The following is a 12466-nucleotide window of genomic DNA, read 5'->3' on the forward strand; positions in this document are numbered from 1 at the left end:
CTCACAGATAGGTGCCCACATCAAGCACCGGGTTCAGGAACTGGGACACGGCTGTGCTGCTCTGGTCACCAAGGCAGGCGCCCTGCAGTGCAGCCCCAGTGACGCCTACACCAAGAAGGAGCTCATAGAGTGTGCCCGGAGAGTCTCTGAGAAGGTGACCGAGCTCATCCCCGCGGGCTGAGGGCCAGGCTCCCCAACCCTGCAGCCTTTCCCATCCTCCTCCAGCCTTCCCAGCCCTCTCCTCTGTCCCTTCTCTCAGACACCGGTGACCTTTCCCTTTCACGGGGCACCGGCCACAGTCGCCACATGACTCTCCTCCCCCAGGTCTCCCACGTGCTGGCTGCGCTCCAGGCCGGGAATCGTGGCACCCAGGCCTGCATCACGGCAGCCAGTGCTGTGTCCGGCATCATTGCTGACCTCGACACCACCATCATGTTTGCTACCGCTGGCACACTCAATCGAGAGGGCGCTGAAACTTTCGCTGACCACCGGTGAGGAGGGCACTGGGCCTCATGGAGGCAGGGTGGGGTTTGGGCCACAGAGGCTGGAGGGGCCGGGGGAGGTCTGAGAAGAGCTGACTGGGCCGGACCCTCCCCCAGAGAGGGCATTCTGAAGACTGCAAAGGTGCTGGTGGAGGACACCAAGGTCCTGGTGCAGAATGCAGCTGGGAGCCAGGAGAAGTTGGCACAGGCTGCCCAGTCCTCTGTGGCCACCATCACCCGCCTCGCCGATGTGGTCAAGCTGGGTGCAGCCAGCCTGGGAGCCGAGGACCCAGAGACCCAGGTATCCAACTCACACCCCTAATTCTGGCCAGAACCACTTCCTGTTCCCCCTTTTCTTCCCACAGACCAGAGCCTCTGCTCTCCCACACAGGTGGTGCTGATCAACGCAGTGAAAGATGTGGCCAAGGCCCTGGGAGACCTCATCAGTGCAACAAAGGCTGCAGCTGGCAAAGTTGGGGATGACCCTGCCGTGTGGCAGCTCAAGAACTCTGCCAAGGTCGGAGGAAATGAGAGCTGCTTCTGGGGAGGGAGCGGATCATTGTGCTTCCTCCTGTTCCTTAAAATGATCCCTCCTTCCCTCCCTCCTCTGATGCCCCCAGGTGATGGTGACCAATGTGACATCACTGCTTAAGACTGTGAAAGCTGTGGAGGATGAGGCCACCAAAGGCACACGGGCCTTGGAGGCAACCACTGAGCACATACGGCAGGAACTGGCGGTGAGTGCAAGTCTGGGGCATCGGGGACTTGGGTCGGAGAGCAGGGTCGTGATAGATTGTGAACTTGCACCACACACACACACACACACACACACACACACACACAGATGTAAATACACAGTCTCCTGCTCGTTGCCAGACTTCTTACACGAGCTGCACTCGTGTCTTCCCCTTCCTCACCTATTTCCTCCCTAGCATTTGACACCTCCCTTTCATCCCCCCACTTTCTCTGGTCACCAGTGGCCTCTTAGTTGCCACATGCAGTGGCCGCTTCTTGGCCTTCATCTTCTTCAGACATTTCCAAAGCAGTTGACTCCCTTAGCAAGCCTCTCTTTGAAAGCCTTTCTTCCTTTGGCCTTCTTGACACTGGCTTTTCTCTTGCCTCCCACGTCTCTTCTATAGTCGTCATTGAATCACCTTCAACCTAGTAAACGTAGAGGCCTTCCCAGAACTGCACACATCGCCCTCTTACTCTATCCTCTTCTTTGGCAAGTTTAACCACTCTCTTTATCATTCTCTAACAAGTTGAATTTCAATTCTGAGTTTAGTTATTTTCAACTGCCTGTTTGACATCAGCACCGAGATGCAGTGCCTCCCAACCAGCTGTTCTTCCTGACGTACTGCTTCCCACTAATGATGGTAACAGCCTCCTGGTCCTGAAGGTTCCCTCTCAGTCATCTTTGACTTCACTGCCTTACTCACCATATCCAGGCCATCGCCAGGTCCTGCCAGCCACCCTCCTCTGTTCTCTTTTCCTTTCATCCCTCCTCTCCAGGCCCACTGGAAGCATTCTCCCTCACTTTGACTGCTGTGCCAGTTTTCTACCTGGTGTCCCTGCCTTCAGTCTCTATCACTTTCATCTTTTCTACTCATCTTTCTAAGCTTTTTTTTTTTTTTTTTTAATATTTATCTATTTATTTGGCTGCGTTGGGTCTTAGTTGAGGCATGCGGGATCTTTCGTTGCGGGCTTCAGAGCACATGGGCTCTCTGTGAGTTGTGGCGCGCCGGTTTAGTTGCCCCACAGCATGTGGGATCTTAGTTCCCTGACCAGGGATCGAACCCGTGTCCCCTGCGTTGGAAGGCGGATTCTTAACCACTGGACCACCATGGAAGTCCCTCATCTTTCTAACTTCTAAATTCGTCTGTCTCATCTTCTGTTTTCACCTCTCCTTAGAGATGGCTAAATTGAAATTCCTAACTTTCTGCTTCCCAAACCTGATCATTCCCTCATCTTTCCCATATCAGTAAATGGCACCTCTTAGAACTCAGTTCCTAAAGACAGAAACCCAGCTTTAACATCTTTCTCTCGTTTCCTACATCTGAGCCCATCAGCAGTTCTTTTAGTGCTCCCTCCAGATAGATCTCATTTTCCCTTTGCCCCGTCTCTGCTACCACCACCTTGTCCAAACCATCATCGGTCCTTAGCTGTGTTGATGTGATAGCATCTGTCTAATCTCCCTGCTTCCCCACTCCACTCACCCCCTCCAGTCCATCCTCTCTACACGGTAGCCAGAATAATCTTTTTTTTTTTTAGGCCGTGCCGTGCAGCTTGTGGGATCTTAGTTCCCCGACCAGGGATTGAACCTGGGGCCACGGCAGTGGAAGCGCCAAGTCCTAACCACTGGACCGCCAGGGAATTCCCAGAATAATCTTTTAAAAATATACATCAGGTTATGTCACTTCAGTGCTTACAACCCTTTAGTGACTGCCCTGGCATCTGTGGTAAAATCCACTCTCCTTACCATCGCCTCCCAGGCCCCAGGGCCCCTGCTCTCCTCCCCTTCCAGGCCCCAGGCCCACTGCATTCTCAGCTCCACCCACTGCAGGCCCTTGCTCTTGCTTTCTTCCAGCTTTTTGAACATCTGGTTCCTTCTACTCCTTTAGGCTTCAGCTTAAACATCCCCTCCTTCTGAGGCCTTCCCTGACCACCTTTCTGAAAAAGGACTTCCTTTTTCTTTCTCATCACAGCACCCTCTTTTTTTCGCCTTCCCTGACCACCTTTCTGAAAAAGGACTTCCTTTTTCTTTCTCATCACAGCACCCTCTTTTTTTCCTTCACAGTCTAGTTTCTCTGCTCGTTTACCTATGTATAATCTGTATTCAAAACCAGAATGTAAGCTCCACGAGAACAAGGACCTTGTCTACCTTATCCCCCATTGCATTCCTAGCACCTCACACAGAATCTGCCACCTAGCTGATCTTTAGTAATTTGTTGGATGAACACATACATCAAAATATTTTTATGACTTTTACATATTATGTGAAATTCTAACTTCCTTATTCTGATATTCAAGACCCCAACAATCTTTTCTCCTCCATCCGTGTATTCTAGAACATTCCTTGATACTCTCTCACTTGACGTCCTGGTTATTCATGCTCTACCACTTACCTAAAATGCCCTCCTGTTATCTATATTTCTTAAGACCCAGCTCCTTGCCCACCTTCACCACTCACCCTGTCAAGGCTTCTCTTTAGTTTATGAATGAAAACCCAGCTCAGAGGTACTTCTTTAATTTCAAACAGATAAATTCTCCCTGATCACTTCAGTCAGAAATGACGACCAGCTGCCTTTTATTATATTAGCTGTGAATGTGTGAAAGTCTCCAAGCACTTGACCGATGATAAATATTCAGTGAATGCTTGTTGAGTGAACACATGGATGAATAAACCAATCACATGACTGCTGCGCTATCTTACAGCCTCACTCACTGTGGAATTTTTCTTCTTGTTCTACCCCCAACAGGTCTTCTGTTCCCCAGAGCCACCTGCCAAGACCTCTACCCCAGAAGATTTCATCCGCATGACCAAGGGTATCACCATGGCAACAGCCAAGGCTGTTGCCGCTGGGAACTCCTGTCGCCAGGAGGATGTCATTGCCACAGCCAATCTAAGTCGCCGTGCAATCGCAGATATGCTTCGGGCTTGCAAGGTAGACATCCTGGTGGTGAGGCAGAAGTTTGAGGCAGTGAGGCAGCTTTAGGGCAGAACATGGTAGGGAGAAACTCTAGGGACTTGGGGGACTGGGAGCTCCCAAAGGATCCTAAAGCTAACATATTACCCGGTGGTATAGGAAGCAGCCTACCACCCAGAAGTGGCCCCTGATGTGCGGCTTCGAGCCCTGCACTATGGCCGGGAATGTGCCAATGGCTACCTGGAACTGCTGGACCACGTGCTGCTGGTAAGGCGGGAGTTGTCTGCTCCTCACACCAGCCTCCCTGAACACACAGTTCCCTTCCCACAGGCCTCAGACCCCGCTCTCTAATTTTTTGTTCAAATCTCCCCCCCAACCCTACCATCTCTTCCCCAAATCTGTTCTTATTTCCAAGTCTCCTTTCCACTGGGGCCCCATCAGTCTTAGCATCTTTGGTTCTCCCACTCACCTCTTCCTCTTTTTGTTTTCTTCTCTCTCCCCACCTGACCTTCTCCTCCTCTACCTCATCATCTCTTCTTTCTTCTCATTTCATCATTCTCCTTGTTCCTTGTCAGCCGGTGAGTGACACACAGCCCCACTGTCTTCACCACGTGTGTGTGCCGTGTGATGCCTGGAGTCCACCTGGATAGGCTGTGTGGTGTTTGAGGCTGTGGTGTGGAGCGGTCTAGGAATGGGGGCGGGGTGGGGAGGGTTTTGATCTGCCCTTTTTCAAAGGTCAAGGTAGAAGCTAAGATCTGATGTTCCCTGCTCCCTGCCCCCGTCTTCCCCAGACCCTGCAGAAGCCCAGCCCAGAACTGAAGCAGCAGTTGACGGGGCACTCAAAGCGTGTGGCTGGTTCAGTCACTGAGCTCATCCAGGCTGCTGAGGCCATGAAGGGTGAGGGGCGACCAGGGGCAGGGAGGGAAGGGAGACCCTTGTCCCGGGGAGACCTCTACTTCCTGTAGTCTGCTCGGAGCTGGCCTCTGCCCATGGTCCTCACAGATGCCAAGGCCCCGGTGCTAGTAACTGTGCTGCCCAGTGCTCCTGACCTCCCTGCTCTGCCTTAGCCTCTTCCTTTCCCACTTCGTCCCACCAGGAACAGAATGGGTGGACCCAGAGGACCCCACAGTCATTGCTGAGAATGAGCTCCTGGGAGCTGCGGCTGCCATTGAGGCTGCAGCCAAAAAGCTGGAGCAGCTGAAGCCCCGGGCCAAACCCAAGGTCAGTCCTGCTCGCTCCCTCTTCCCTACCCTCAGAACATCTGCACCTTCAGCCCCCTCTTACTTTGCATCTCTCTCTGCAACCTTCGTCTGTTCTTTGCAGGAGGCGGACGAGTCCTTGAACTTCGAGGAGCAGATACTGGAAGCTGCCAAGTCCATCGCAGCAGCCACCAGTGCCCTGGTGAAGGCTGCATCCGCTGCCCAGAGGGAACTGGTGGCCCAAGGGAAGGTAAGGACTCGGATAGCCAGCAGAAAGGGGACAGCAGCAGCTTTGCCGTCCACACCTGCCTGCATTGTAGCCGGGGGGCTCTTAGCACCTGCGGAGAGCACAGGTCTAAGCAGGCTCCCGCCTTCCTCCACAGGTGGGCGCCATTCCAGCCAATGCACTGGATGATGGGCAGTGGTCCCAGGGCCTCATTTCTGCCGTGAGTGTATAACTCCCCCTACATCCCTCTGAGCTTCAGAGACTTGAGAAGGCTGGAGAGGGGATGGACCAGGGCAAGAGGCATATTGTAATCTAATCTCCCTGTTTCAGGCCCGGATGGTGGCTGCAGCCACCAACAATCTGTGTGAGGCAGCCAATGCAGCTGTCCAAGGCCACGCCAGCCAGGAGAAGCTCATCTCATCAGCCAAGCAGGTCGCTGCCTCCACAGCCCAGCTCCTCGTGGCCTGCAAGGTCAAGGCTGACCAGGACTCTGAGGCAATGAAACGGCTTCAGGTGAGGAACCTTGACCCATCCCATTGTACCTTGAGCTGTGCTGCTTTAAACTGTCACCCCCAAGGCATGCTTTCTGTGAGGGAGTTGAGGGACTCTCTCAGCTGGGACCCTATCTGAGTTCTCAACTCATGCTGCCTTCTCTCTACCCAGGCTGCCGGCAACGCAGTGAAACGAGCCTCGGATAACCTGGTGAAGGCGGCACAGAAGGCTGCAGCCTTTGAAGAGCAGGAGAACGAGACAGTGGTGGTGAAGGAGAAGATGGTCGGGGGCATTGCCCAGGTAAGCTCTGTCCCAGACACTCTGAGGGACACTGTCAGCAGGGCGGTCCCAGTGCCCGTGCCGGTCCCAACTACCCTAAACCCTAACGCACACACGCACTGACGTGAGTCCCTGATCTCCATCCCTCAGATCATTGCCGCCCAGGAAGAGATGCTTCGGAAGGAACGAGAGCTGGAAGAGGCGCGGAAGAAGCTGGCACAGATCCGGCAACAGCAGTACAAGTTCCTGCCTTCAGAGCTTCGAGATGAGCACTAGGGCGGTCGCTTCTGTTCGACGCAGACCCAGCCCAGAGACTGTGCCTGCCACCACCAAAGCCTTCTGGGCTGTCGGGCCCAGCCTGCCACCCCAGCACTGCCCGAAGTGCCTGCCAAACCCCGGGCCTGGCCCTGCCCAGTCCCACTGCACATCCCCTGTCCCTTCCCGGATCCAAGTGCCTTCATGCCCTAGGGCCCCCTAAGTGCCTGCCCCTCCCCAGAGTATTAACGCTCCAAGAGTATTATTAACGCTGCTGTACCTCAGTCTGAACCTGCCAGGGCCCCAGCCCGCTGCACCCCGCCAGCAGCTTCCAGCCAGTCCCCACAGCCTCCGCTCTTCTCCTCCTTTTTGATACTGGCGAGCCCCACCCCCAGCTACTTGTGGGGGCCATGAGGGTGCAAGCCCCCAACAGGTCATGCTCCAATAAAGGTGATTCTGCCTGCAGCCTCTGCCTGGCTTCATGAGGAGGTTCCCCCAGGGCAGGGCAGAGAGAGTGGGATTCAGTTCTGTACCCACTTGATCTGTCTCAGAAATGGAGTGGGGGCAGACCGGCAGTCTGCCCCGAGGCCCCTTCCTCCTACTTGCACGCAGATCCCTGAAGTCATCCTAGTCAGGAAGCTGTCCCCGAGGAGTCGCACTCCTGTTGTCCCCTAGCTCACTGGCCAGCGCCTGCACCTCACCAAGTGTCATTCTTCTGTTGCTGGGACAGCAGCTGCCGCTGCTCTTTGTGGCTGCAAGGGACACTCTGTGCTTCATCACCGCTCAGAGTATGTGAACAAATCCAGTCCCTAGCCAAATCCGAATTTTCAAAAAGCAGCTTTGCTGAAAACAGTAAGCCTATGGATACAAGTGTCTGGGCCTAAGAGAACTGTGGCCACAGATTTGGTTGAGGCAGTTAACAAGCAAAAAAATCCAACCTGAGGCTGCCTCAGGTAGGCTCAACTGCTGACCTGGTTGGGCACTTCCAGGCCCTCCCAGGCCTCTGCTGCCTAGAATAGCGCTAGAAGAAAAGTAACTGATAAAGCCGGACCCAAGTGTGAGGCCGCATAATCAGAGACCAGAGCTCCCCTAGTGGCCAGGCGGGTGCTGGCAGCCCTGTTCCAGCTGCCCTGCTAACCTGTAGGTTGAGTGGAGGGAAGCGGTCAGGGAGGTGGGTGCTGTGTGCTTCCACATCCGCCCACGATGCCCACGCTGCATGGACCACGTGGCAGTCCTCTCGGATCTGCCGCTATTTTCATGCATGATTCTTTAACCAGCCTTGCTGCCCAGTGTTATTTCCTTGCTTCTCCCTCCAAGTAGAACACATTTACCGCCCATCTGCTGCTACTCTTGTCACCTCCTGTCACCTCCTTGAAGCCATGACATCTTCTACTCCTATCCCATTAGAGTAAGTTTAAAGTAGACAGAATGAGTTTGTCCTCCCCAGGGCTGCCCATTAGGGGAGGTGCCAACTTCCTACCATCACTCCTGTTGCCTGTGATTAATTCATTCAATATTTACTAAGCCATGCCCATGCTAAGCACTGGAAAACAGAGATGTGTTATCACCTCTCTGACGCAGACTGGCAACTGCAATACATACTGCTGTGGCCCCCTAACCCCGGATTCAATGTCCTAGCATCGTTGAGGACCTTAGAGATCAAATCCCTTTTACAACTTCCCCAACAAGTGGTAGTCCAGACTGTTTGAACTCCTCCAGCTATGAGCCCAGGACAGCTGCTGACTCCTGCTACCACTTCCCTGCCATATCCTCAGGAACTGTGACCAATCACGTACCTCTCACTAGTGATGCCTCAGGGAGCCTTCTGGGGAGAGACTTGAATACCCATTAGACCAGCAGTTCTTAAAATGTGGTTGGCCCTCTGGCCCCTAGAGGTTCCCAAGACCCTTTCAGGGGTCCATAAGGTCAAGATTATTTTCATAATAATACTAAGACATTATTTTCCTTTTTCACAGTGTCAACATCTGCACTGATGGTGCAAGAACACTGGTGGGTAAACTGCCTTAGTACAAATCAAGGCAGTAGCCCAAACTGTACTACAAATAGTCATTGTAGTCTTCACCACCATGCACTAGCAATTTAAGAAATAAGTGCTGTCTTCTTACTTAAGAATGTCCTTGATGAGGCAGTAAAAAAATATTAATTTTATTAAATCTTAGTCCTTTAGTAACAAGTCTTTTCAATATTCTGTGTGATGAACTGGGAAGTATGCATAGAGCACTTCTGCTGCACACCGAAGTATGGTGGTGTCTCAAGGAAAGCACCTAGACAATTCTTTGAGTTGTGAGCTGAACTAGCTGCTTTTTTCATGGAGCACCACATTTACCTGCAGGAATGACTGACAGACAAACCATGGTTATCAGACTTGGGTATCTGGGAGATCTTTTCTCAAAAAACAAAAAAACAAAACAAAAAACCAGAGTGTGTCACTTCAGGGAAAAACCTGACGGTACTTATTGCCAATGATACAATTCAAGCTTTCAAGTGAAAACTAGAATTTTAGAAAACTTGTTTCTGCCATAAGCTTTACAGCTTCCCCACACTTAAACTTTTCTGTTGAAACCATCATGATTTTTAAAATAATATATAGTGAAATGTATTGACATTTGAAACATCTGCATAGCTCAGTGAATCATTTTCCAAATGACCAATGCTTGATGTTACAAAATTATCCCTGGGTAAAAGATCCAACCAAAGTGCAATACAGACTAATTGGCTACAATGAAACATTGTACAAAAAGGTTATTGATATGGTTTCAGGTTCCTCATTGCAACTAACCCTTAAGAGCATACCATCTGTCAAGTGTTGATATAGCATCAAAGAAGAATATCCAGGATCACCCAAAAAGGCTACAAATACCAATGACCCTCGAACAACATGGGTTTGAACGGCACTAGTCCACTTACATGTGGACTAGTTTACTACAGTACTACGTGATCTGCGGTTGGTTGAATCCAGGGTTGCAGAATCATGAATACGGAGGAACCGAGCATACAGAGGGTTAAGTTACGGATTTTCAACTTCACAGACCCCTGTCTTGTTCAAGGGTCAGCTATATACTATTCTCTTTTCCAACTACGTATCTGTGTGAGACTAGATTCTCTTCCTATACAGTACTTTAAACAACCAACACATAGCAACAGATAGAAAGCTCAAGTAGATTTTGAGAATCCAGCTGTCCTCTATTAAGCCAGATATTAAAGAGATTTGCAAAAATGTAAAATAACTGCCATGCTCTCACTAATTTGGGGAGGTGAATATAGTTATTTTTCATTAAAAGTATGTTAACATGGTAATGTGTAATGGGTTTGTTTCTGTTACTTTTAATGAATTAATAAATATTGAAATTTTTTCTTAGTTTCCATTTTAATATGGTAAGTATCGATAGATATAACCCACTCCAACAAAAGCTTTTTGGATCTTCAAACGCCACTCTCAATTTTTAAGAGTGTATGGGGTCCTAAGATGAAAAAGTTTGAGAATTGGCCCACTAGACCATGAGTTCCCCTAGATCCACATAGTGTCTTTGTGAATTCTGAACCTGGTGCACAAAAAATTCACCCGGCAAATGTTTACCAAGTGTCAACTCTATGCCTGATGCTATGCTACACTGGGGATTCAGAATTGAAAAAGACAGTCCCTGTTCTGGAGACCGGTGAAGGAGGCAAACAGGTACAAGGACAGTTATAACAGGGACTATGAGAATGTCAGTCAGGAGCCTTCACCAAAAACATGCACCTGTTAGGTGGAGAGTGTGGTCAGGACAAGTGGCTAGGGAAGGCTTCCCAGAAAAGCTGCCACTTGGTCTGTCTTTACAGCCACCAGGAATCAGGCAAGGGAAGAGCATTTTAGGGAGAGAGAACAGAATGCATAAAAGGTGGAAGCTTCAAGAAAAGTATGGTGATTTCCAGCTCCTGCACTTAGCTCAGTATGAATGCTGCACAGAAGTACAAGTCTGTGTACTGGGGGTGAGGTTGGAAATGAAAGGAGGTAGAGCTAGAGAAGTGGGCAGGAGCCAAAACAAAGGGCCTTATATACCATATTAAGAGATGTGGATTTTTCCCATCAAAAGAGGGAGGGCGAAGGGAGGGGTTTTGGAGGATTTTAGGGTCCTATTTGCACCAACTTTAAAAAAAGACTTTTGTGTAACAATGTCGAGGAGAGCTGGGGAACCAGGAGTAAGACCACAACAGACCCAGGGAGGAGGTAATATAAGGAGCTGCCCAAGGCAACCCCAGAGACTTCTGAGGAGGAACCTCATTTGTAGGAAGTAGAACCTACAGGATTAAGTGGAAGTGGGAAGTGAGGGACAGGGGAGCTCTTGATTACCCGCCAGGGGTCTGGCACTGGCTACAGGGTGGGTGGAAGCGACTCTCAAGGGTTTGGGGAAACAAGGAGACGGAGTGAACACCGCGAGATCAGTTTTGTTCCATGTGTAGCAGCAGTCGCCTAAGCAGATCTAAATACATTTCAGAGCCCCCTCCCTCCCCGCCCCCACCTCGCCCGGGCCCGGGACCCAGGGTTCCCACGGTTCCCGCGCCGCCAGGCCTCCCGCCCCTCTGCCCCTGGGGAGCAAGGCTTCCTCCGCCTGGTCTCCCCTTTCCCCCCTTCCAAGGCAGCTCTCCACTTCCTCTCCCCCCACCCCACCCCGAGAAAAACGAAAACAGCCTGGCGCCCGTGCCTCTGATTTCCCGACCCTAGGCCCCGGCTCCCGGAGCTCTTTCTGGCGGCCTCGGTCCGAGGGGACACCTCACCCCCAGCTCCTGACACCCAGCAGCTCAGTAACTCTTACCCTCGACCCTGCCTTCCTCGCCCCAGCCCGGCCCCGCCTCCCCACGGGAAACATCCCAAAAAAGGGCAGAAAAGAAATTTCAGCGTAAAGCTGGCTCACAAGGGAAGAGAGGAGAGTCCGCCGGGAGAAGGGGAGGAGAAGGGAGGGCGCGCGGGGAGGTTAGGCGAGCGCGGGGGTGGGTAGGGGTGAGTGGAGGGGCGGTGGAGCCGGTGGAGCCCGGAGGGGGGCAAGGAAGGGACGCAGAGGGACGCGTCCCGGGAGGGGATGGACTCGGGGGAGGGGAGCGCGCCGCGTCCTGCCCGGCAGAAGCCGCGTGGAAAATATGCGGGGCACGTGGGGGTGGGGCAGGCGGGGCACGGAGCTGGGTTCCGAGGCCCAGCGACCATGGAGGAGGGGCCCTGGCTCCAGAGGCAGGGGCTGGAACGGGGTGGAAGGGGGAAGAGAGGTCAGGCCCGCCCTCGGGGGCAGCCAGCCGGGCCTCGCCCCGCACTCTGGGCTCCCCTCCTGACTCAGTTTCCCCAAGTCCCTAGAGAGACTCTCCGCTATCACTGCCACGTCGGTAACACAAACCCAGAGTCTGGGACTCAGGGTAAACTGAGGCACTCGAAAGGCGGAGGAGCCCCGCCTTCCAAGAGACATTTAATCCGAGGGGATTTACATGAAACTTCTAAATTAAGTGCAGCGGCTGCTGCAGCTGAGGGGGGGGACACTCCGGTCCTTGCGCCCGGGCAGCTGCTGTGAGCTCAAACCCCGAAATAGCCCCAGGGCCCCCAGCCGCAGCTGCCACTGGGCCGGGCTGTCACTCAGAAGAAGCGCGGAGCCCCCAGCCCCAGGGTCCCCTCTCCTCTGCAACGCTACGGTTTTTTCTTTCGGCAGACTCTCTACTTTCCCTTCCGACGGCCGGGGGGGGAGGGGGCGTGGGAGGGGGGGAAGGGAGGGGGAGAGGCGGAGCCCCGAGGGGGCGGTCCCGAGGGGGTGGGCGCAGGGGGTGGCCGCGCCCCCCGACCCTGCAGTGCTTCTGCCCCTACAAGGTTTGGGCTGCGGTGGGGGAGGGTCCTGGCCCCCGGCTCCG

The 12466-nt window shown here is 52.8% G+C and overlaps 1 protein-coding gene across 4 annotated transcripts in view; it reads left to right on the plus strand.

Moving 5' to 3' along the window:
• The window catches only part of TLN1 (talin 1), a 31911-nt gene extending 24866 nt beyond the window's left edge, over window positions 1-7045 (plus strand). For all 4 annotated transcript variants that reach the window (XM_061200269.1, XM_061200271.1, XM_061200270.1 and 1 more), the window contains 14 exons: window positions 8-154; window positions 325-491; window positions 600-783; window positions 874-999; window positions 1103-1219; window positions 3962-4147; window positions 4289-4396; window positions 4921-5026; window positions 5226-5350; window positions 5453-5578; window positions 5712-5774; window positions 5885-6067; window positions 6218-6346; window positions 6476-7045. In XM_061200269.1, the coding sequence (XP_061056252.1) occupies window positions 8-154; window positions 325-491; window positions 600-783; window positions 874-999; window positions 1103-1219; window positions 3962-4147; window positions 4289-4396; window positions 4921-5026; window positions 5226-5350; window positions 5453-5578; window positions 5712-5774; window positions 5885-6067; window positions 6218-6346; window positions 6476-6601 (1893 nt within the window). In that variant the 3' untranslated portion in view covers window positions 6602-7045. The remainder of the gene's footprint in view (window positions 1-7; window positions 155-324; window positions 492-599; window positions 784-873; window positions 1000-1102; window positions 1220-3961; window positions 4148-4288; window positions 4397-4920; window positions 5027-5225; window positions 5351-5452; window positions 5579-5711; window positions 5775-5884; window positions 6068-6217; window positions 6347-6475) is intronic.
• The last annotated feature ends 5421 nt before the right edge of the window (window positions 7046-12466 follow it).

This window comes from Eubalaena glacialis, chromosome 9, assembly GCF_028564815.1.
Source record: "Eubalaena glacialis isolate mEubGla1 chromosome 9, mEubGla1.1.hap2.+ XY, whole genome shotgun sequence".
NCBI classification, from domain to species: Eukaryota; Metazoa; Chordata; class Mammalia; order Artiodactyla; family Balaenidae; genus Eubalaena; species Eubalaena glacialis.